Source organism: Galeopterus variegatus, unplaced genomic scaffold, assembly GCF_000696425.1.
Source record: "Galeopterus variegatus unplaced genomic scaffold, G_variegatus-3.0.2 Scaffold140, whole genome shotgun sequence".
Classification (NCBI taxonomy): domain Eukaryota; kingdom Metazoa; phylum Chordata; class Mammalia; order Dermoptera; family Cynocephalidae; genus Galeopterus; species Galeopterus variegatus.
This window is the reverse complement of record NW_007726251.1, coordinates 110,770-135,861: the sequence shown is the minus strand read 5'-3', so window position 1 is coordinate 135,861 and position 25,092 is coordinate 110,770. Positions and strand designations below refer to the sequence as shown.

The following is a 25,092-nucleotide window of genomic DNA, read 5'->3' as shown; positions in this document are numbered from 1 at the left end:
CTACAAGTAGCTGATCTAAACAATTATATGGTTAACAACCATGAGCTATTTCTGTGTGTAAAAACTAAAGAAAGAAAAAAAACTGCAATGCAGTTATTAAAACAACTTGAGTTCTACCAATGTTTATTCAGCTAAAGGTACAAAAATAAGAATTCCCTGATGTTCTCCTCTGGAGAACATGTTCTATTTTAGTAGCCTAAGACAGGAAAATGAGTATGATCTCTTATTTTTGGACTCGTGAATTTTGTGGTTAGTGGAAATATAAATGTAGTCCTGGAGTTACAAAAGCACCCTATAGAGGTGATCCATTCTATTTCTCTTTCCAAGATATTATTGTATACTCAATTCCTTATTTAAAGGTAGTCTCTAAGACAGGAGAAAATGCTGCTTAAGAAAAAGATGATGATTTTATGGATATTGAAGCTACGTGTTTTTGAGGAGGGGAAAAAGAAAGATGCTTAAGTCAATACTTTAAGACTGGAATCCAGAACTCAAAATAGATGGTGCCCTGAGTATCTAATCCCGATGGCAAAAAGAAGAGCTGTACAGAACGCTTTTATAGAATCGGTCTGTACCCCACTTAGTTTTTGCCCAGTAGTTCTCCATCTTTAATGTGTATCAGAATCATCTAGAGGGCTTGTGAAAACTCAGATGGCTGGGCCCAGGCCTATAAATTCTGATTTGGCAGATGTAAGGTAGGGCCAAAGAACATGCACTTCTAACAAGTTCCCAAATGATGCTGATCCAGGGACCACACTTTGAGAACCATTATTACAGTCAAAACTGAAAAACAAAATACCCTCCATCTCTTTCTAGCTTAATAACAGATCATTTTATTCTTGACAAAGAATCCATACACACTATAATATATTAAAACCAGACTGATCTGAACAATAAAGATAACAATGATGTAGCTTTGGAAATAATTCAAAAGGTGATGGTATTTCACACATTTAATACAGCACCAACAAACTGCTTTTCCATCAAAAAATTGTTTCCATCAAATAATGTTCTTCAAGGGCATACTTTATTATAATACAAGATTTATGTTATTAACAATAAAGATTATCAAAATTATTATAGTGATAAACAAACATGAGCAGAACCATCCTGGAATATACCTTTTCTAAATTAGTTCCTTTTCTAAGAAACCAAAAGAACGTCTCTTTTCTATTTTAACTGTATTATGTATAAAAAGGCTTTGAGCTCAGCCTTATATTATAGAAGGGGACTCGATGAGGACGTAAAAGTGAGGAGTGGTACTTTCAAAAGCATTAAACCCAATCCTCATAATAAAAAGAAAAAAGAATAGCTTAAAAACTTGCTTTGGGGCCGGCCCGTGGCTCACTCGGGAGAGTGCGGTGCTGATAATACCAAGGCCACGGGTTTGGATTCCATATAGGGATGGCCGGTTAGCTCACTGGGTGAGCGTGGTGCTGACAACACCAAGTCAAGGGTTAGGATCCCCTTACTGGTCATCTTTAGAAAACAAAACAAAACAAAACAAAAAAACTTGCTTTGTGCAAGAAAAGTCATGGTCCTTGGGCCGAGCCCGTGACGCACTTGGGAGAGTGCAGCGCTGGGAGTGCAGCAGCACTCCCTCCGCGGGTTCGGATCCTATATAGGGATGACCGGTGCGCTCACAATGCTCACTGGCTGAGCACGGTGCGGCCGGTCTCAAAAAGGACAAAAAAAAAAAAAAAAAAAGTCATGGTCCTTGATTGCTGGTGCCACTCTGAGGGAAACGACATATACATTCTGTGTAACGTATTAGATCTACGTAGGTGCAAGATTCCATCCCTCATTTCATATCTTCTTCTGAGAACTTGATTTGAATTCTTGCCTTTGTATTTTCTGGAAGAAGTAGCAACAACTGTTAACATTTACCTTCAAGATGTGAGAGCATGGGCCGGCCCGGTGGCGCACTGCTACAGTGCGCCGCTTGGGAGCGCGGTGGCGCTCCTGCCGAGGGCTCAGATCCCACATACAGACCGGTTCCCGCTCACTGGCTGAGCGAGGTGTGGGAGCAACACCGAGGGTTGCAATCCTGTTGCCGGTCCCGGTCCGGTACGGGCGCGACACTGAGGGTTGCGATCCGTTGCCAGACACGAAAAAAGACAAAAAGGAAAAAAAAAAAAAAAGATGTGAGAGCAGGACTGTCCAGCACTACACATTTCTTATCTTAGTACTACTTACCAACCCCTCTGGTTCCCATGAGCCTCTTGGGTAACAAAGACTCCAAAAAATTTGCTCTTGCACACTGTTAATAGTAAAAGGCCAAAGCCAAATTTAAATGCTCCCAGATCATTTTCAAGCATAAAATATTGAAGAAACAATGAAGAAGTTGGGCTGTTCTGTTTTTAAACCTGACTTGTCCAAAAGGAGGCCAAGAAAGACCAGTGCCAATGGACCTCCCATATTCACCCTGAAGAATGCAGGAAATATGTTGGCACCTAACTTAACTTTAAATCTTTATCCAATTATTCAAAAGAATGATTTCAAGCAAGCATGACCCTAATCATTGGTTCTCACTGCAAACAGAAACACGCTATGCTTCCTGCCTCCCCACCACCCCCAGGCACTAGTGAGAAGATGATGGATGGGTGGGCTTGCCACCTTCTCCCCAGGTGAACATGCTCACACAGCAGTTTGCTCGGTTTCTGTCACGGGTAAGTGCCTTATGTGAGTGTTGGCATTTCTCTCAGCAATCACTTTCTACAGCTCTGTTTTAAACTGAACCTTAACTGGGTGGAAATGAATTCCTATTCTGCTTGTCCACTTTCTTTACAATGGGTGGTTTGGGTGCCATAACTAAACATTGGTATTTTCTTTTCCTTCTTTTTTTTTTTTTTAAAAGATGACCGGTAAGGGGATCTTAACCCTTGACTTGGTGTTGTCAGCACCACGCTCAGCCAGTGAGCAAACCGGCCATCCCTATATGGGATCCAAACCCGTGGCCTTGGTGTTATCAGCACCGCACTCTCCCAAGTGAGCCACGGGCCGGCCCGGTATTTTCTTTTCCTTCTTGCCTGCAAAGGGACTTTAGTGAACCACTATGAAAGCAAAACTACCTACTTGGGACAGAATGAAGTCTGAAGGTTTAAGATGAGAACCTTCAAAATCCCACTGCAGGTATTTGTTTTTTTAAATTATTTTTAAAAGGTTGGGAATAGTGTCTTTCACAACTCAATATTTAGCTCCATGCCTTCAGCTTTGTCTCCTCTTTTCCTATTTCCATTGAACCTGAACTTCAATCTCTTGTCCCTAAAACCCCATTCTTTGAGTGCTTCCAGTTTTCTCACCCTTCTCAAACAAATGGAACTCCCAGTCAATTACCGCAAGTGGACATTGCAAAAACGCCACCTTCACTGCTAACATCCTTTTGTTATCCTGCAAATATTCACTCTAACCCTTTAGCTTCTGTTCTAAACTTCACCATTCATCTCAAGTCCTCAGTTTTGCTCTTATTCTCTTCTAGGTTAATGAGAAAACAGAAGCCTGGTCAAATGATCCAGTAAACGATTTCAACTTTTTTCCCCCCACACCTCTAAAGTTTTTTTTTTTTTTTTTTTTGGTGGTTGGCCAGTGCAGAGATCGAATTCTAGACCTTGGTGTTATAAGTACCACACTCTAACCAACTAAGGTAACCAGTCCGACATAATTTTTCTAAATTTTTACCTCACCCTTCCCTCTTGGTTTCAGAAGTGTTCCTACTTCTTTCCATCAAGCCTAATTCTCTACCCATTCTATGTCCTATTTCCCTGACATAGCCTCCGAGGCCTTTCTCCATTAATAATCATTATCCTCATATTTTCAAGTCTTCCTCTGTGCTTGTTTCTTCTTCTTGACCTGCAAACACGTTTAACATTTCTATACACTTAAGAAAAACAACACAAAACATTTTATGAAATCTACCTTTTATTCAAGCTACACTGTCTACATCCACCTCCCTGTGGCACTCTCTCTCTCGTTCCCTTCCTGATCAAACTTTGAAAAACACAGCATTTAGAATCCTTACTCTTTTTCTTCACTGCAATCTAGCTTTTGCTTATACTACTCTACCAAAACTAGTTTCTTAGCTGCAATCACATCACTTAATTGTCAAAACCTATTTGACATGGCCTCTCCTTCTTGAAACATTTTCCAGTCTCAGCCTCTAATAGCACTTTCTTCTGTTTTTTCTCGTATCCCTCTGGCTGCTTGGTGTCCTTTCCTGCTGTTTTCCATACCCTGTGCCAATGCTTTCCAGAGCCAATGGCCTTTTTTTCTTATATGTTTTCCAAAACAAAAACAAACAATGACAAAACAAACAAACAAAAAAATCACATCTATTCCCACAGCTTCACTATGGCCTTTATGTGTAACTCCCACATCTCATCTCTCTCACTAACTTTGCTCCTAAGCTCAGTTCCATATCTCCAAAGGCATGTTGAACATCTCCACCTGGGTACCCCACAGTCATTTCGAAAACAATGTCCCAAACTACACTAAGGACAGTCTCTGCTCATTCTTTTCTTCCTTCAAACTTTATTTCCATTAAAGGCCTCAACATTACCTCACTGCCACTTAGAAATCTGTTGATAATACTTAACATCCTTCTTTTCTCTATTTTTGTAATTTCTTGGTCACCAAGCTCTGATGACAATGTCTTTTCTAGGCCTTCATCTTAGCATGGATTGTTCAACTAAATTCTTAATTGTGCTTTTGCAACCACTGTATTTTCAGTCCATTTCCCCGACTCCCACAAGAATTATCTTTCCAAAGTGAGAAATCTGTAATTAATCTTGACAAAGTCCACACTCTTCTATATGATATGCCAACCTACCTATATAATCTGGCTCCAACTAACCTTTCTAGTCACAACTCCAAGCATTTCCCACGAGGAATCCTACCCTCCCTATCTTTCATGGCTGTGCCTTTGACCACACAGTTTTCTCTACTGAAATGCTCCCTCCTCTCCTACTCCACTCTCAGCCTTGCAGACTATTCTAACGTGCACAGTTCAAACTCACTTCTTACGGAAAGTCTTTTTTCCAGCCTCTCCCTATATTGTGCTTCCACAGAACCTTGCAACGTCCTCTATTCAAGTATACATGCTTTGGTATTGTACACTCCTTATTTAAGTACCCACATTCCTCCTTTAACAAGTCCTTCCTCAAAGGCAGGAAGTGAGTTTTATTCATATTTGTCCTAGCATCAAATATTTTCTAAAACACAAATGTACACTACTTAATAAATGAATAAAAATATGATGGAAAGCTATTATGAAGTCTTTAATTATATTATGTTTTTACTGGGCTAACAAAGACAGGATATCAATTTATTTGGAATAACGTTTACTTAGGCATCAAGGCTAAAATATTTTCAAGACTGAGGGAGGTGAGAAGTGGAAGGAGGAAGGGCCAGATGACTTGGTTCAATGTAATAAGTACTACACTAGCATTATAAACAGTCTTTTAAGGAGTGGAAAGGGGAAAGGATTAATTCTGCTTCCACATTGAGGATATCAGCTGAAAAAGCTTTCCAAAACAGATACCAAAACAGAGACAAAACATTTTATCGCCTAACTTATAGAATAAAGCTAAGTTGCTTTATTTAAATTTATATTTTCCCTTGTTCTATTCTTTAAAAATATATTCTTGAATAGATAATACATGCACAAAATTCAAAAGGTACAAGAAAGTATCCATTAATTAATTAATTCCACAAATATTTAACTGAGGAATAAAAAAAGCAAGGCAAGAGGATAAAGAGTGAAGGGAAGAAGAGGGTTATTTTTGATTGAATGATAAAGGAAGACCTTTCTTCTAAGATATTAGAACAAAGTTCTTTTTTTTTTTTGTTTTCCTTTTTGTCTTTTTTCGTGACCGGCAACGGATCGCAACCCTCAGTGTCGCGCCCGTACTGGACCGGGACCGGCAACAGGATCGCAACCCTCGGTGTTGCGTCTGCACCTCGCTCAGCCAGTGAGTGGGAACCGGTCTGTATGTGGGATCCGAACCCTCGGCGGGAGCGCCACCACACTCCCAAGCGGCGCACTGTAGCAGTGCACCACCGGGCCGGCCCTAGAACAAAGTTCTAAAGGAAGCAAGCCACTGGTTATCAAAGGGAAGAGCTTCGGAGGTAGAAGGAAGAGCTTGTACAAAGAATCTGAGTATTCCTGATGTGTTTAAGAAATAGCACCTGAAAAAAAAAAAAAAAAAAAAAAAAAGAAATAGCACCTGTGTGGCTAGAGAACAAATGAACAGGAATGGTAGAAAATGAGGTTAGAGAGGTAACTGGGGGCCAGACCACCTAGGCCTTGTAGGTCATGGTAAAGACTTTAGATTTTTTCTGAATGTGATATTGTATAACAAAGAATTTGCCTGGTCTTTGTCCGTGGCTCCTGGGACGGAGATCCTAACCCCTGGAATTTCCTAAGTGATAGGAGTGGCACTGTTAGTCATGGTGGGCCTTTGGACCACACCTGAGTTTATGCTAAAGAGATGATTCAAGATGTTGGCTGGTCATGCTGGAAGACATAATCCAACCATGTTATTATAGGGTTGTGTGGGTAGCCTGTGGACACCCCCAAGCTTGTGGCTGGTGACTGAAGAAAAAGTAGTCTTATTTGGGACTGTGCCCCTAACTTGTGGAGTCAGTGCTAACTTTGGGCAATTTACATCAGAATGATTGAAGATGGGAAGCTATAAGAAAAATGACATGATTTCTAGACTCTGTGTGGAAAACAGACTAAAGAGTGGTAAGAACAGACACAGGAAGACTCATTAGACGCTACTGCAGTATTCTAAATAAGAAATAAGGGCTGGCCGGTTAGTTTCCTTAGTTAGAGTGTGGTGCTGATAACACCAAGGTCAAGGGTTTGAATCCCTGTACCAGCCATTTGCCAAAAAAACAGAAAAAGAAAAAGAAATTATAGTGGTTTAGAATAAACTGGTTGTGATGGTGATAAATGGTTAATTTTATTTTTATTTATAAAGCCTACTATATCTGTTAGAGGGTTGGATTTAAGGTTTTTTAAAGGCTGCATAATGGCTACATTCTACTGCAGGGATATACTGTACTTGATTTATCTGGTCTCCCGCTGATGGACTCTTAGGCTGTTGCTTATTTTTTTTTGTTATAAACAATGCTGCAAAGAAGATGCTTGCACCTACCTATTGTACTCTTGTACAAAAACCTCTAGCTAAACTATTCACTTTGAACAAAACATAGAACTGAGGTACTCTGATTTTGTGAACATTCTATTTTTGCTTCTAAGCTCAAGTATTTCTCCTTCATTTCTTACTTAAAGTTTTTTTCTTCCCTGACGACAGAACTCTAGAAAGTAAATATTGAAAGGATGCTTAGAGGTCGTTAGTTCAGTGGTTCTCAATGTGAGAGGATGTTATGGTAGCTAATCAGAATCTCCAGGAAAAGGTTTTTGAACAACGGACCCTTTCCCTTTCTGACAGGCACTGGGAAGGTGGGGAGACCTGCCATGTACTGTCTACATGACTCTGACTGACCATGATTCAACCACCTTGAATGGCTTACCCAGTCTAATACCTTCATTTCCCACACGAAGAAACTGAAACACATATCACATGGTGACAGAACGAGAACTAGGGCCATCAGCATAATGTCTGAGCATATTAATTTCTTCCAACCTTTGACAACATAAGGTATGACCATCATTTTTTATTTTTGCTAATTTATTAGACCAAAAAAAAAAAAAAGTATCTCACCATTGTTTACAGGTTGATTTATTAGAGATTCATCCAAGCTATCTTAGAAGAAGACAGCTAGGATTTCTGCAGAATCGTATGCCAGAAGAAAAAAGTCAATTACTTGAAAACACAGACTGGTTTAATAACAATAAGCTCTTTTAACCATGATCTTCCTTCACTTTGCTTTCAGTTCTAAAGAAGACATTATTAAAAGCTTAAGAATAGGGTTTTCTTCACTGCTTCTGCTTATACCATAACTTATAGAACAAGAAGGCTTTAGGGCTGGCTGGTTAGCTCAGTTGGTTACAGTGTGGTGTTATAACACCAAGGTCAAGGATTTGGATCATTGCACCAGTCAGCCGTCCAAATTTAAAAAAGATAAAAAAAATTAAAAAAGGCGGTATTAAAGAAAAACTATTGAATTTTAGTTTTCCTTTCCCCTTTCAACTTAAGAAAATCTTCTATTTCCCCTGTTGGAATTAGTATGACACTTTCTGAAAACTGCATCATTGGGGCCATTTAAGACTAAACAGGACACAAAGCTGGTACAATGGTTTTAGCAGGCAGTTTTAAGAACTGCTCCCATATTACCTTGTTTAATCCTCACACTGTTCAATAAGGAAAGGACTAGTGGTAGGTGCAGAAAGGTTAGAAAGTATCTCAAGTTACACAGCTAGTAAGTGGCAGAGCCAGGATTTGAACACAGGCAATCTGACTCCAGAACTAGAGCTTCTACATCACTAAACCCTTTACAATTTGGCCCTAACTCAACTTTTCCACTTCATGTTTTGCCAGCCCAATCCATGACTTCCAGGAAGCATTTCCATAATCTATCCCCAACCTAGCCACTTAAGTGACCATGTCCATTATACTTTATAAACTCAATCCCTGTACCTGACAAACTATACCCAAGTATCTGTATATATGTCTCTGTCCTTGACTACATTACAAATTTCCTGAAGGCAGGAACTGTTTCTTATGTGTCTTTGAGTCTCTAACACTCAAGCACTGTCTCTGACACACAGCAGAAACTTAGATAGCTGCTGAACATATGAATGCACACATCCTGTGCTCCCATCTCACAGGACAACTTACTCTATCCTCAGTATTTCATCTTTGCTCAGACTGCTTTCTCTACCAGAAATCATTTTTGATTTCTCTCTCCTAATCATTTTTGAAGATCAGTTCAAATGGACAGAGGGAAAAAAAGAGAATAGTAGACCCAATTAAAAAAAACATTTTTTCTTCTTTGACACCTCTATTCTGCCTGGAAGAATTATATACTCTTCTGTACCCTCACAGTGTTTTACAAAACCCCGTCATAACACTTTCTGAGTTCTATGGTAATTATTCCTGTAGATACTGAGTTCTTGCCACAGACTATACACTCTTGAATGCAGGGAGAGTATCCTATTTATCTTTGTGTCTCCAATGCCTAGCATCATGCCTGGTACACAACTGACCCTCAATAAATATTTGTGAAATGAATAAATGAAATGTTGAAATAACATGAAGGTTCAAATATTAGTTCTTTTCATTAGGAACTGACCTACCATAAAACAGCTAGTAGTATCAACTCCATCTAGGAGAGTAGAAGTAAAGAGCTTTCAATGTTACTTTTTCCTAAGGTACCACAAGTCTTCAAAGGAACTCACTTTAAGTAGAAAAAGGGATGAAGCTGAATGAAAATGGATCTGATGATTAATGAGGATGAACTCAGTATCTAAGCTATATGCAAATCTTTAAAATGAATCTCAATTTAATATAACTGTCAAGAGTATCTGTCCCAATGTTCCCGGGGAAAGAACACAATTGTGCTGCATTCGTGTGTAAGTAAACGAGCAGGGAAAAAACAGGCCAGCCACCCTCACTGCATTGTTACAGAACAGTTCCATCAAAGACCTGAGCTGAGTATTTACACTTTGTTGACTGATAAGACTTACCTCAGGAACTCTTTGCTCTGTTCCCACAGATCTTGGGTCTCTTCTTTAGTCATGTGTTTGTCCAGGTTACATACGTTAGGTTTCTGGGAATAAAACTTAAGGCACTGCTTCACCCAGTGCCACTGGTAACCTGGGAGGAAGGGGTTTGGGATAAAAATAAATCCTATACAAAAGATGGGTTGGGAAAAAAAGGGAGGAGAGGGGGAAATTCTCCATCAGTTATTCAGATAATTTCTTTTTGTTGCCATCCTTACACCCACTATTGTTATTTACTCCACATATCCTTTTGATCATGCTTCAAGTTAATAAAAAAAGCTAAGTACTGGTGAATATTAGACATCTACCATTAGGCAAATATCTCTGGCTTTTTGGGCTATTCAAGAGAAACAAATACTCCACAAGGCCGACTGTCAATTTTGTTTCCCAAAGCAAACTTTAGAACTGAAAGTGCCAAAAATCCACCCTCTAATTTTCAGCAGGTATCACCATTTACAGTCATCTAAGACTTCTCTCACTTCCTATTTCATTTACTGGAGGCATAGAAGGCTGAACTCTTACACTGAAATGACTGAAAATAGAGATTTAAGAGTCACCATCTAATGAATGGAGTGGAATCTATTGTTTTTCAGCTTCAAATCCACCCTTCTATATGTGACTTCATAATGTGGGGCTGGGATCCTGCCAACTACATTTCTTCTTCACCAGCTGGCTCCTTGCTAACCTGTGCCTACAGGGAGCACTAATGGAAGACTAGATGGCAGAAGTTGGTTCTAATGTAGTTTTTCCACACCACTAGGACCACCCTCATTATGTCCCTTCCTCAGAAGCTTAAGTACCAATTCCATGTGGCTCCTCTTTCAAGCCTCTAAATTTAATAACTCTGATCACTTTTGTTTTCCCCCCCAGTCACAGGGGTGGTAGCTGCTTTCTGAAGTTACTGCCTCTGTGATATCTCAGTGTTCCCTTTTTGTCTTTTCAGTTTCCTAATACTGACTAATAATTCTTTATATATACACAACTTCTCAGTACAGTGCTATAAGGCTGTGCTCTAACCAACTGAGCTAACTGGACAGCCCTTAAATTATTATTATTTTTTACATAAAAAATTTATTTTTGTACCTGGCCGATATCGGGATCTGAACCCTTGACCTTGGTGTTATAACACTATGCTCTAACCAAGATAGCTACCTGGCCAGCCCTCATCTCAGTATGGTACAATGCAAGTAACTACAACATACGAGTTGGAAAGATCTTTGTGACCTTGACAGTAACCTAACCTCATTTTCTACCCTTGTAAAAGATGAAATTTAAATGGAATCCCACGCATGGTAAAGATTCATTCATTCATCAAATACTCAAAAAACACACTGTACCAGGCACTCTCTTAATAATTAGAGATAAAGAGATAAAAAATTTTGTCTGGAGAAAGTGAAGTACCTGGAGACAGGACAGTAGACAGTTATATGGGTAATTCCTTTTTGAAGCCTGGCTATGAAAGGCTAAGAAGTAGTCATAGAAGAATAAAGAATTAAGAAGGGAGTTCATGGTTTTCAGGGATTGGCAAGACCTAAGCATGCTTACAGCTTGTGAAGAAAGAGCCAGCAGAGGAACCTGTTTGGAAATAGGAGAGGAAGGAACAGAGCAAGGTCTTAAAAGCTGGAAGAGGTAAAAGAAAGTGAGAGCAAGAAAGTGAAGGAACTGGCTTTGAACTGAAGAAACTCCTCTTCCTTTAGTATGATTGAAAGATAGGAATGAGAACATTTGCTTGTAAGTGTGGGGGCCAATGGAAGCTGAAGTCCATTTGTTCCTGATGGACTCAGCTTTTCCCATCAGATAAATAGCAAGGCCATCTCAGGAAGAGGGAACATGGCTGGGTCAGGGTCCTGAGGAACAAGGAGGAATCAATGAAATTACACAAAAGCCAATCACTATATATTAGTGTAATGTTCCCCTTGCAAAGGGATACTAAAATCAGATGAACAGACTGAAGCATAAGGATTTCTGAGTTAAACGCTGGCAGTAATTTGAAGGTCTTCAATTCCTGGCTGGACTCCAAGTCTAGTCGAGAACAGAGATTAGCAAACTTTTTCTGTCAAGGGCTAGAAAGTAAATATTTTAGGCTCTGAGTATTATTCAGTCTCTTCAGCACTCAACTCTGCCACTGTAGCAGGAAGGTAGCCATAAGTAGTAGGTAAATAAATAGACGTGGCTGTATTCCAACAAAATTCTATTGACAAAAATAAGTGATGGCCTGGCCCCCAGCTATAGTTGCCAACTCCTGGTCTAGACTATTAACAATAATGGCACATATTATGGAAATGTCTTCAGGGAGAATTACTGTGGGAAACAGACAGTAAAGACACTGGGCTGAGGCCAAAATAAAAACAATTTTGATATTACTAAACTACTCTTAACCTCTTCTCTTTGGCATGTAATTTAAATATAGGACAATAATTAAGTTTAACAGCTGTTAACAATAAATAAATTTATTTTTAAGTTATTAATTACGGTAGCTGCTAAAAATAACTGGATGCCTACCAAGTGTCAGCCATTGTGCTAGCAACCTTATGCTATCTCATTAATCTTCAATAACTCCATGAGGAAGTCATTAATTCAATTTTGCAGAGGAGAGAACAGAGGTTCAGAGAGGTAATATTCCTTCACTGATTCATCCCTCTCTCCTGGCCCATCTTGTGGCCAACAGCACACATCTAGGATATGGCAACAAACCTATAATCTTTGCATTAGAAATACTATGCTCTAAACAAATGAATCTCTGAATAATATTATACTATCAGAATTTCAGAGATTTTAAACCATATGTTGTTCAGCAAAGAGAGTTTGTGCTGACACAGTAGAAATATATAGAAAATAACATGAAGATTCCTCCGCTGTACTAAATCTTCCTAAAAGGACTTAAAATTCTATGTCCAGATAGTTGCAGATATGAAAAAAAATCTAGATGGCTTAGAGATATTCACTGAGGATAGGCTAGTCATTGCAGTTAATTAATCTTATTTAACCATTTAATATCATCAATAGCATGTATTCCAAACTAAACCTAATGACCAAAGTTAGTTACCTGTTGGCACCAAGGAAACCCATACAGCCAAAGATTTTTACCCACTAAAAAAAAAATGGAAGTTATTGGTGGATTCCACTACTTAGACTGTAAGAAAAGAAAAAAAGAAAATACAGCAAGAAAGGAAAGAGAGAATCAACTGTAAAAGGCTGAGCAGTAAAGATGTTTAAAGGATCAGTCATAGACATTCATCTTAACAGTCATCTAGTTTAACCACTAACCTGATTCTTTATATGTCCTCTACAGTATCTCCAAACAGTAGGAACCCAACTAGGGGTTCCTGCTTTTGCATTTCATTTATCAGTAAAATTCTCCATATAATTTGGGAAAGTGGTATAGGACTATCAATATTTTGGGAAAAAAAAAGATATGGAAAAAAACCCCTTGACCTGCCATCTGCTATTATCATTACTTCACAAAATAAAGAATACTATAACACTCCCCAAAATGTCAGAGTAAAGAAAGAACACTTCAGATCTAGTCCAAGCTTCAACAGTGACAGGAAATTTAATACCTCTTTAGGCAGTCCATTTCAGAAAACTTAAGTTGTCTTCCTTTTGTTGGGTTAAAAATCTGCCTCCCTTTAATTTTCATGCATTGGTCTTGGGTTCTGACACCTAGAGCAAATCAGTTTTTAACTCTTGATAAATACCTATAGCTCTACAGTTAACATTTACTGAGCAGTTACTATGTGCGAGGCATTAACCTAAGCACTTTACATGTATATTCACATTTAATCTTCATAATAACCTTATGAGGTGGGCACTATTTTTATATACATTTTACCACGAAGAAACCGAGGCCAAGAGAATTAAGAAACTTGTCCAAGGTTATATAGTTAGTAGATGGTAGAGCCAATATATAAACCCAGGTAGCCTAGCACCAGAACCTATGCCTTAACCACTACTCTGCATTCCTTTCCATCCCTTCTTGTTTAAGATAACGTTTCAAATGTTTGATTGCTGTCATGGTCCCCTGCAAGTCTTCTCTTCCCTAGACTAAGTTTCTGGTTTCCAAACCCATTATCCTCCTGCTCACTCTTGTAAGGACAAGTTGTGGTGTAACTCATGTTCCTTCAGTATAAGTAGGATTCAGAAGTAAACACAATCCTTCTGATCAACTTGGAGTAAGAGGAGACTGTTATCTCCCACGTTTTGGACATTAAACTTCTACTAAATGCAGCCTACAATGGCAAGGAAGGCAGAAGAAATTCTCTAATGATATGAGGCACCAACCCAAATGATGTGGCTTAAGGAGGAAATCCTAGCAAATCTTAAAAAGCAAGTATACCAGTTTGGGTAATACAAAACTGAAATGGGGATGATAACGTAATATGAATAATCAGTTAAAGGAAGAAGGCCTAGAGCAACACAGAATCACGGCCTTGAAATCAGGCACTAGAGTTGAAAGTAAAAGCCTCCAAGGACAACATCTGCATAAAAGACAGGCGATGCATGCTCAACAATTACTCAAACTCACAGAGAGTGACACTTTCATATATAAAAGTAATCATTCAACTGTTTTCTTCACGACTTCATATAGAACTGAAGTGCGTGAGGCCTTTAACAGGAAGTACCACAATAGCTGTTACACCACCCATGTTATTAACAAATATTTCAGTGGTCATAATGTACTAAGACCTGTAACATAAATAGTCCTGGCCCTTGGCACAACAAAAACTAACAATCTTTTTAAAGATTTCTTTCGTGTTTAATCCACATTTGAAATCACAAGTACAATGCTAACTTTATGTCTTTTAGAAAGACACAGGATGGCAAATATAAGATTATTTGGCCAAATAAGGCATTTCTGTATTTTCTAAATAGTTTATAATAATTAATCTACAATGGCTCCATGAGCCTTGAAAAAACGTTAATAATGTTACTCACTCTTCATTATTATCTTAATTTCTCTACTACCCAACATCACTAAATTCAAAATTCTAGACTATTTAGTCTACTGGAACTTATAACGTTTTTTTTTTTTTTTTTTTGTCTTTTGTCTTTTTTCCGTGTCCGGCAACGGATCACAACCCTCAGTGTTGCCCCCGTACCGGACCGGGGACCGGCAACGGGATCGCAAGCCTCGGTGTTGCTCCCGCGCCTCGCTCAGCCAGCGAGCAGGAACCGGTCTGTATGTGGGATCCGAACCCTCGGGCGGGAGCGCCGCCGCGCTTCCCAAGCGGCGCACTATCCAGTGCGCCACCGGGCCAGCCCCTAACGTTTTTAACTGTAATTTTTTTTAAGTGTTCAGCATTGATAGCAACCAGTTTTAAGTTGTTATGCCATTTGAGAATGTGACTGAAGTGACAATTATAAATTGTTCTATCATTTAAAGCAGTTCTTCTGCCAGAGTAGGTGTACAGACTAATGGCAGGAAGCCCAGAGTCAATGTCCTTATTTTTTTTATTTGTTGTGCCACTTTCTGCCATATAAAGCAGGCACTGTGACCCTTGTTCTATCCTCTGGGAATGCTAAATAAATGGATACCTTAGACAAGGCACAATTCAAAATGGGTTTGGGAGTGTAACATTTGTGTGTGTTTAGTTTTCTCCTTTGTCCATTTACTTGCTCATAGCTCCTCCTCTGAAATTAGACAAATGAGTAAGTGATTTTGCCTTCTCTGAGGCCAGCTGCACTCACCAGGATAGCCTTCAAGTCCATAGGCTCGCCACTTGCTGACTGGCTGAAGTCCTGCTCTACGTAAATCGTGCTCACTGACTGAGGACACACTTAGCTGAGATCTGACCACCTGGCAGAAAGGAAACAGAAGTCAGAGGACTAAAGCTATTTTGCAGGTCAACTCTGGGAACCTCAAACCTTCAAAGACATTTCTGATATGGGCAAAGCTAGGAGTCTTAAGTCTGGGATCCTAATCTTAGCTCTACCACTTAATTTATGTCTTTCAGATGTGTCACTTAACTTCTTAGAGCCTCAGTTTCCTCATCTGCATACTAACACTACAAAATTACACAAAATTAAGATAAGTGGTAATAAGAAAATTTAAGCAGGCTGATTTTGTTTTTTTTTTGTTTTTGCTTTTTTATACCACTTTATTCCAACCTGAGCACCTCAATATAAAACTAAACACTGGTGAATTTTTTTCCTTACTAATTCTGAATTATTGGAGATGTGAAAATTCTGCTAGCAGTTCAACATTTAAATAGATTAAATCATCTCTGACACATGGTAGGTTTCATATAATGAAAATACCTAAAATAATTAGTGCAAGTTATGGAACAGATAAAAAAAAAATGAACTTTGGAAAACAAGGCTTCAAGATTGTTACTAACATACAATACTTAAGTTACAAATTACAGGTACATTGTTTATTACTGTTCTAGCCATGTAGGAACAACTGAAGCCTCTTCCTTTCAAAGGGGGAGAAAATGAAATAATTAGCTGTTAAGCAGGCTGATTTTTTTTTTTTTTTGTCCTTTTTGAGACCGGCCGCACCGTGCTCAGCCAGTGAGCGCACCGGTCATCCCTATATAGGATCCGAACCCGCGGCGGGAGTGCTGCTGTGCTCCCAACGCCGCACTCTCCCGAGTGCTCCACAGGCTCGGCCCAAGCAGGCTGATTTTGCCTTCAAGACTACCTTCTCCTATGACACCATATCTTTGTGACTTTTTATAGGACTGAATCATGAAAGCTATTTGGTGTATTGGAATATCCCCAGTCACAAAGCTATTTACCTCAGTTAAGTCTAATGATAATGCTTTTGAAACAATTGTATAAGGTTGGTGTTTAAACAGAGCTATGAGGAACACCAGGCTGGGGAGGGTGAGAAAATGGAAATAGAGTACTGTAACCAGAAAGACAAACTGTTTCAATACAAATTGGAAACCCAGTTTGCTAAAGTACGGTATTTGCCCTTATTTTATATGAAATATCAAACCGATGCTAGAACTTCTGCTTTTGCTAATTGCTTAGAAATGATGTATTTCGGGGACTGGTGAAATTTTCTTTGCATAGGAGCATCTTATGGATGGCTCATTACATTGGTTGAGACCCAATATGCAGTCATTGAAGTAAGGACACAGGAAAAAAAACTTTATTTTTCCATTAATAATACACTTAGAGTCTGGTTTGCCTTAGAATACATCAAATATCCTCTTTCAAAAAGATATGATTTTTTATCCTGTCAACTTCTCCAAGTGTGGAGATATATACCAGCCACTTCTCCAGAAAAAAATATCAAGTGGCTGGTATATAACCAGTCTCTACAATAAAATGGCTATCTGGACCTCTCTGAGTTCCAATCAGCTGAGTTTTCCAGGTACCTACGAGCTGGTAAAACTACAAATAGTTTTCATGATTTCTTAAAGAGACCATACTCAATATAATTCAGCAACACCCTGAGAGCTCAAATACATTTGTAGACCTATTCTATGATATGCTAAACTAAACCAAACACTCAGCTTTTAAAAAAGCTTCTCTGCTTCACCCCTTACCAGACTGTTAGCCATCACTTTTCCCACTGCTCTCATCACCTGTCTTGTAATAGCAACTTCTCTAATTTGCTACTTTTTAATCTGCTTTGAGCTGGGAAACTAAACACCCAAGCTTTCATGCATTCAACGTTTACTGAGTGCTGACTGTTTTAGGTACTAGACATACACTGTTTTCAGGTGGTTTACATTCTAAAACAATGTATTATAGTACAATACAGGTAAAATGAGCTAAATGAGGGTCTGAAGGGTCCTCCTGAGATATTATTCTTGGGGTGGTAAGTTTCCTGTATGTTATTTTGACAACTCTAACAGAATTTTTGTTAACAAATGAAGTTGCTGAGGAGCTGAGTTGTAGACAAGTATAGTGTTACTCCAACACTCCAATTTTTTCAGGGCTATTACGAAGCTTGGAAAGAATGATTCATCTTGTTATCTGTGGACAACACCAAGGGCAAATTAAGGGATTTCATTTAAATCCTCAATGTTAAAGCGATTGTAAAGAAAATATACACTGCACTATAGGTGTGGTCCCGCCACCCCCGTATCTCCTCCTTCCCATTATTAATTTACCCCTTTCTAATTTCCAAGAGGAGAAGTAAAACTAAGGAATGGTGCTTGGATTTTATATACACTCGTTTGCCATTTATTTTAAACGTGCAGAGATTGTCCCAAAATCCTCCAGTGAACTCTTTCTAAAAGGCCCAGAGAAGACGGGCTAGTTTTAAGTACAGCAGCTTAACCAACAACCTCGGATCCCTCTCACTACTGGGATGACCCAGTAGTTGAGTTTTTTCAAGCTGCAGAGCTCTATCTTAACGTCTACGAAGACATTATGCAGCGTTTTACATAAACCAAAGTGGAAATGTAAGTGGACAGTTAAAGGAAGGAATTAATGCCACTTCCCAGGCTTTTCTGACCGGGCCTGCCATCGGGAATGGCCGCATGACGAAACCAGGAGCACAGTGCTTTATCGCCAAAGTACGACGGCTGGTGGACAGTTCGACTCCGCGCCCAAGGAGGACGGGGTCGCTCAATAACAATCGATCTGGAGGCGAAAACAGGCGAGAAGAACATGAAAGCCCCTGCAAGGAGCGAGGTGAGGCAATGGGGAGGCGTGCGCCGCTCCTCTCTCCGTACCTTGTGGGCAGCAGGACCCGTGCCGCGCGCTGCGTGGGCGGCCGAGAAGTCGATGACTCCTCCCAGGTCTGCGGTCCCGGGCCGGCTCTGACGGTAGAAGCGGAAAAGTTTCCGAAACGCGTCCTCCCCAGGCTCTGCCGCCAAAGTCGCCATAGAGTTCACGACGGCCGCCATCTTTCCCATCTCGCTGCTGAGGCCTCCGCCCCGGAAGCAGATTCCCATGTTCCAAATCCGGCAAGTTCTTCCGGGGTCGCGATCCCAGGTCACAGAGATCCTCCAGTCTAAAGATGGCGGCCCTAGCAGTAGGGGGTTCTATGGCAGTGCGTAAGTCTATTAAGCGGTCCGTTGCTTTCGTCAAAGAAATTCCTTGGACTGCGGCGTCGCGTGAGTGATGGAGATATGGGAGGGCGGAATTCCTAGGTCCAAGCGACCCTCAAAACCTCTGCTTTCTGCAAAACACTTAGGTCAGCGTGGTGGCTGGATTAGGAGACTTGAGTTTGCTCCTGAGCAGGCCAGTGAGCAGAAATAAGTTTTGTTTGCAATAACCGTTTAGGGATGCCGAATTCACGGTCTCCTGCCTTTCGGAGTGATTTGGTGGAAAGGTTTATTACTCGATAGCTTTAAGGTTTACGACTTAGAGGTGATTCTTTTGACTACGGTGTGGAGGATGCATTCATTCAAGGTGGCCAGATTGTAGGCGACGAGCGTGGAGACGACTAAAAGGCAATTTCAGTAATTGTTTTGTTTTTCGTCTGCCGGCTGGTACAGGGATGGAACCTTGGACCTTGGTCTTAAAGCACCGCGCGGTAATCGTCTGAGCTAATCGGCCATCCCTCAATTTCAGTAATTTGGTTCAAAGATGAGGACCTGAGCTAGGACGGGAGTGGGGGAGAATCAGATCCACTTCTGTTACCTAAACAAAATCGACGGCGTTTCGTGATGGCCCGAGTGGGGGAAGAGTACGGAATGAGGGGAGGGGAGGAATGATTTCCTGGCTTTTAGCATTGGTGACTTAGGCGGTTAGAATTGAGGAGGAGCAGGCCTAGAGAAGATGAGTAGTAAAGTTTGAAGGCGTTGAGGTTGAAAGCTTGTGAGGCCTCCCTAAGGCAATTGGACAGAGAGCTTGTATATCATTGTGATTGAGAAGTGGACTCTGAAGCCAGACAACTTGGGTTAGAATTCCAATTCGGCCATTTAATTGTTGTATATATAACCTGAGTTACTGAAGTTATAATATGGGAAAAGGGCTCACAGCTTTGCCCCTAGTCATCTACGTAATAGAATCAGTAATACCTACCTCATTGGATTGTAGAGAGGCTTAAATGAGTTTATATGTAAACGTCTTAGACTTGTGCTGAATACAGTGTGAGTGCTCAACAAATGTAATTTTCATGATTACTAAAATTGCAGCTCATGGGAGATGCCTAGTCTGGAGCTAGAGGGTTGGGTAATTAATTCTGAAATCTCGCACCAACTTTGATTTTTCTCAGCTCCAGTTTTGAGATAAGGTTTTTGTATTTGCTTACCAAAATTTAAAAATTCATTGTAACTTTTTTGTAGATATGTATCAGGCCAGCCCCCTTAAACAAAAATACAGAGCAGGATTATTCTCTGCTTAGTTTTTTTTTTTCTTTTTCTTTTTTTGGTAGCTAGCTGGAAAGGGGATCTGAACTCTTGACTTTGGTGTAATGACATTGTGGTCTAAGCAACTGGCCTAGTTGGCCAGCCCTCTCCTCTAAGTTTTTGTGACTCAGATGTGAGTAGCAGGGTGGGAGGTAAAATTGGTTTGTGCCGCATCTTCTCAGTATTTGGTTGGTGAAGACCAAGCCCAGTAAAAATTCTCCTTTAGGCCCTGTGAAACTTTGTGGAAAGGTTGAGGGGTTTCACTAGCATCATTCAGATGCAAGTTTCAAGACCATAAAGGGCTGGTTTAAAACTCTTAAAAAGAGTCTACCTGACATACAACTTTGAAACAGTTTCTCAGTTCATTCATTTATTCAGCAAATATTGAGAGTATCTATTATGTGGTAGGCATTGTTCTTGTTGCTTGCAGCTGTTTCTGTCGAACAATTATATGTCCAGAGCTGGTTTGTTTTGGAAGTAAATGTTTTCTAGAACTTTTAATACCTGGTTTAAAACATGTTACACATGTTTTATTCTCTAGTATCATGTTCTGTGAGATCCCTGACATTGCCAACTGGTTTGACCAACCATTAATTTCAGAAATTTAGTCTCTGGGGCTAGCCCATGGCTCACTTGGCAGAGTGTGGTGCTGATAACACCAAGGCCATGGGTTTGGATCCCTATATAGGGATGGCCAGCTAGCTCACTTGGGATAGCATGGTGCTGACACAACCAAGACAAGGGTTAAGATCCCCTTACCAGTCATCTTTAAAAAAAAAGAAAAAAAAGAAAAAAGAAGAAAAAGAAACTTAGTCTCTGGATTATTGAAGGATTACTGGACATTTATGTATTCATTCAGCCAATATTGAGGCTCTACTGTGTATCAGAGACTGTAAACAGTGGTTTCTATAGTTGGGGAGCTTAACAGTGTAGTGGTGGGGTGAGACTTACTTGCATAGGCAGTTGTTGAATCAGTGAGGTTTAGATGAACTAGGAGACATAAGCAGGTAATGTAAAATGCGCATCAATGAAATAAAAGTACTGTAGTTCAGAAAAGAAAGAGATCATAGTTTTTGATCTTTAAGATTATATACTATAAATCTTTGAGGTCCCACAGGACTAATACATTTTTTTGTATTGCAGTAGGAGCCCAATAAAATAATACTAAGGGGATGTATTTGGGTCTTGAAGGATAGTTACAATTTAGGCAGGAGTAGATAGGATTACTGACATATCAAGGGGAGAGAACACATGCAAAGATGTGAATCCACAGGACAGATACTAGAGAGTAACTATGAGCCAGCAGTGGGAAATAAGGCAGAAAGGGTAGGTAGGGCCAACCCAACAAATTTTACAGCCCTAACTATTTAACCTAATGTAACTTTAAATTATGAAAGACCAGTAAGTTGAGATATTTGGGGATCTCTAATATAGCTGGCAACAGCACACTGGATTGTAATGATCTGTCTTTTCTTCTGTATTCTGCTCACAGGGATTATAAACCACATACCTGGTGTAGTGCCTGGTATGATGAAAACACTCAATGTTTGCTGAGGATGGAGACTGCAGCCAACTCAGCATTTTATCTGTCCATATCCCCACCCGACTGCCAAATCTGGTACATTACAGCTTTATTGTCAGTAACATAGTTGCTTTCTAAATCTTAAGGCTTTAAGGAAATGCAAAGTAGTTCCTATCCACAAGAAGTTTGGGGCTCTAAAACCCCTTTTGGTTTCTATTTATGATCTAGGACACAGAATACAAAATATATTAATTACTTTTAATATGCTTTCTCCCCACGTACAGGTGAGCTGAGAGAACACTTTGCACAGTTTGGTCATATACGAAGGTGTATTGTACCTTTCGTGAGTATTATCTTAAAAAAGAAAGTATTAATGTTATCCTTTAATTCTTGTTTTTTATCAAAGCATATAAATTTATATTAATATCTAATGGAATTAAGCTGTTTAAAGTCTTTATTGGTTAAAGTAGCAATAAAAAACTAAGTACAAACACCTATGATAACGTTTTTTAAAATTTTTTAATCAGTATTATCCTGATTAAAAAATTTTTAAAAACTTTATCATAGGTGTTTGTAATTAGTTTTTTATTGTTGTATAATGAATTACCACAATCTTAATGGCTCAAAACACCACTCATTTATTATCTCAGCTTAGCTGGGTCCTCTCCTTGGGATCTTACATAGCTGTAATCCACGTGTCAGCTGGGGCTCTGGTCTGTCTCATCTTGGCTCAACTGGGGAAAGACTGACTTCCCCAGTCTTTGTAGCTTTTTAAAGAGACTGCTCCCTGAGGTTGTTGGCAGAATTCATCTCTCAACTGTAAAACTGAGGTCCCTGTTTTCCTGCTGGCTTTTGGATTTGCATTTTGAGCTGGAGGCTACTCAGCTCCTGGGGACTGCCTGCCGTACTCTGTTCCCTGGCTTCTCTGTAGACTGTCTTACAACGTGGCAGCTTGCCTCTTCAAAGCCAGCTAGGGAGTTTCTCTCTCCAGTCTGCCAAGATAGAATCTTATATATGACATAGCATAATCACAGGAGTGACACCCCATCATTCTTGCCATAAAACCAAATCAAGGGAGTGATATCCCATCACCTTTTCCATATTCCTTTGGTTAGAAGCAAGTCACAGGTCCTACCTACACTTTAGGGATGGTATAACATGGTGTGGGGGGGTGTGCATGGAAATCATGGGGTCATCTTACAGTTCTGCCTAGTATAATATTCTGTTAAGGACTTGGGATAGAGGATAATTTTATCATAAAACTAGTTGGCAGAGAATGTCTATTTTTAGTTTCACCCTCATTGAGTGCCACTTTATTTTTTTAGTATTTATAACTAATAAAACAGTATTCTTAATTTCTTTTCCTTTGCTTTTTCAGGTCTACAAATCTATAAATTTCTTCTTCTTTGTCCTGGGTTATATTTTCTGTGGGTTTTCTAGAATTAATGGTCTTTTTTGGGTATAATGTAAGTTCAAATACAATTTACACATGCTTTACTGAAACCACACTTTTCTCATGGAACTGAAAAGCTAAGGTGAAATATCAACCTAAAGGAAGTTATGTTCTTAAGTCTTGATTTAATGTTACTTGACTTCCAAAGATCTAACAGATTACTCATATCTAGTGTTGGTGAAGGTGTAGGGAACTGGCACTCAGGTTGTTGAGAAGTTTAACTGGTACTTTCAGTTCTGAAGTGTAGTTTGGCAAAATATCAAAATTAGGAATTTGCATTTGCTTTGATTTAGCAATTCCATTTCTAGGAATTTATCCTACAGAAATCAGTGCTCAAGAATATTCAAAGCAACATTGCTTAATATCAAATAACTGGAAAAAAGTGTTCATTAGTGGGATTGATTAAATAGATGTCATTGATACAATTAAATTTTATATAGGTGATTAAAACAATGAGGCACATGTATCACAGACATTTATTGTTTGTAATCCAATTTTGGCAGATGAAAAATTTGGTAGTTTGATTTGGAGCTCATGGAAACTTCAAGTTCATGATTAATCTTTTCCTATTTTTGAATTTTTAGAACAAAGAGACTGGCTTTCACAGAGGTATGGGTTGGATTCACTTTTCTTCAGAAGAAGAACTTCAGAATGTACTACAGCAGGAAAGTCATATTATTGATGGAGTAAAGGTAAATGTGTTTCTGTATATCAATTTGTGTATCAATTGAAAAGGCCACAAGTGTGGAATGACAGGGACAGAGATTTGTAGTTGAAGCTGCCTTAGTGCTTGTTAAAGAGTGGTGGTATACTGCCCAGTTTTAAAAGACCTGGGGGGGCCGGCCCGGTGGCGCACTGGATAGTGCGCCGCTTGGGAAGCGCGGCGGTGCTCCCGCCCGAGGGTTCGGATCCCACATACAGACCGGTTCCCGCTCACTGGCTGAGCGAGGTGCGGGAGCAACACCGAGGGTTGCGATCCCATTGCCGGTCCCCGGTCCGGTACGGGGGCAACCCTGAGGGTTGCGATCCGTTGCCGGACACGGAAAAAGACAAAAAAGACAAAAAAAAAAAAAAGACCTGGGGAAGGAAGTATAGGAGGACCCTTTAATGGTTGGTAAGGGATATATAACATAGAAGAGTGGAAACAGCACTTTCAAATCAGGCAAACTGGGTTGAAACGCTGGCTTCCCCATTTACTATGTGATCTTGGGCCAAATTGATTTACAATTTGAAGTTCAGGGGGTCTTAAGAAGAAAAAGGAACAAATAACAACATCTTGAGTTATTGGTGCTGACTCCCTAATAAAAAGGCAATCTTTAAATGTTAATTTTCAGTTTTAATGTTTTTGCAGACATTGCCTTTCCTCACAGTGTTTAATTTTTTTTCAGCTCCACGTACAAGCTCAAAAACCAAAAGTTTTGCCGGGGGATCAAACATCTGATGAAGAAAGAGATTTTTGAGACTGTTACTGCCTATGAAATAAAGTAAACATAACAGGATTTTGTCTAAATGTTTTTATTTGAAACAAATAGTTGCACCAAGCAAGAGCTTACTTTCCCCACTCCAAATTAAAACAGAGCTCAATGGGGGTAAAATTCACTTGGCAGGACACTTCCAATATGTGAACATGTTCCTACTCATTGTGGTGTGACTTTATTCATAAGCAGTTCTTAAAATATCAACCCCAAACTACTAGTGTCACACAAAAGGAAGTGGTCTTAATTTCGTGTGTGGGGCAGTATGTTCTATAAATGTCAAAAGGCAGAAGAAGCACAAACAACCCACTCTTTAAAAAAACTAAATAATTCCAAGTAGAATTTTCTATCCCCCCTTTCTCCCATAATAAAAAGTAGCACTGGAATCTGGCATGCAGATTTGGTTTCATCCTGAACATTTACAAAGTGTTCCCCCTTATGACTTGCATCATTTGGGTTCTGGATAATAGTTCATTTACTTTGAAGAGATGTGTATCTATTCCTTTCTCCTCTTTTTGCTTTCATGCTCATGTTCCTTGGGGCGGCTGCTATCTGAGGGTCTTTTAGAGCCACCGTGCTGTTTGGCTTCTTCCAAAAACTTGTCCAAACCAAAAGGATCTTCCTCAAATTGAACTGGTCCTTCTCGGCCTCTCTGCCTACGGTCTGAACCAGAAAACTCCTTGTCAGGAACAAAT

At 39.6% G+C, this 25,092-nt stretch overlaps 3 protein-coding genes across 4 annotated transcripts in view; 1 reads left to right on the top strand and 2 right to left on the bottom strand.

Moving 5' to 3' along the window:
- ALKBH1 (alkB, alkylation repair homolog 1 (E. coli)) overlaps positions 1–18,565 on the bottom strand; it is a 26,741-nt gene extending 8,176 nt beyond the window's left edge. Inside the window, exons 1-3 of the mRNA XM_008590244.1 lie at positions 18,325–18,565; positions 15,377–15,485; positions 9,653–9,815 (exon numbers count right to left, since the gene is read on the bottom strand). Of these exons, the coding sequence (XP_008588466.1) occupies positions 9,653–9,815; positions 15,377–15,485; positions 18,325–18,546 (494 nt within the window). The 5' untranslated portion in view covers positions 18,547–18,565. The remainder of the gene's footprint in view (positions 1–9,652; positions 9,816–15,376; positions 15,486–18,324) is intronic.
- On the top strand, positions 17,974–24,421 carry SLIRP (SRA stem-loop interacting RNA binding protein). 2 transcript variants are annotated; one of them, XM_008590262.1, is made up of 4 exons: positions 18,573–18,708; positions 21,754–21,812; positions 23,507–23,614; positions 24,311–24,421. In XM_008590262.1, exons 1-4 carry the CDS (start codon positions 18,612–18,614, stop codon positions 24,380–24,382), a joined length of 336 nt encoding a protein of 111 aa, XP_008588484.1. In that variant the 5' UTR covers positions 18,573–18,611; the 3' UTR covers positions 24,383–24,421. The 2 variants fall into 2 exon arrangements, with proteins under 2 accessions (XP_008588477.1, XP_008588484.1); XM_008590255.1 differs by lacking the exons at positions 18,573–18,708; positions 24,311–24,421 and adding an exon at positions 17,974–18,283 and having other exon boundaries at positions 23,507–23,729.
- Positions 24,422–25,092, bottom strand: part of SNW1 (SNW domain containing 1) — a 36,889-nt gene continuing 36,218 nt past the window's right edge. Inside the window, exon 14 of the mRNA XM_008590235.1 lies at positions 24,422–25,092. Within this exon, the coding sequence (XP_008588457.1) occupies positions 24,894–25,092 (199 nt within the window). The 3' untranslated portion in view covers positions 24,422–24,893.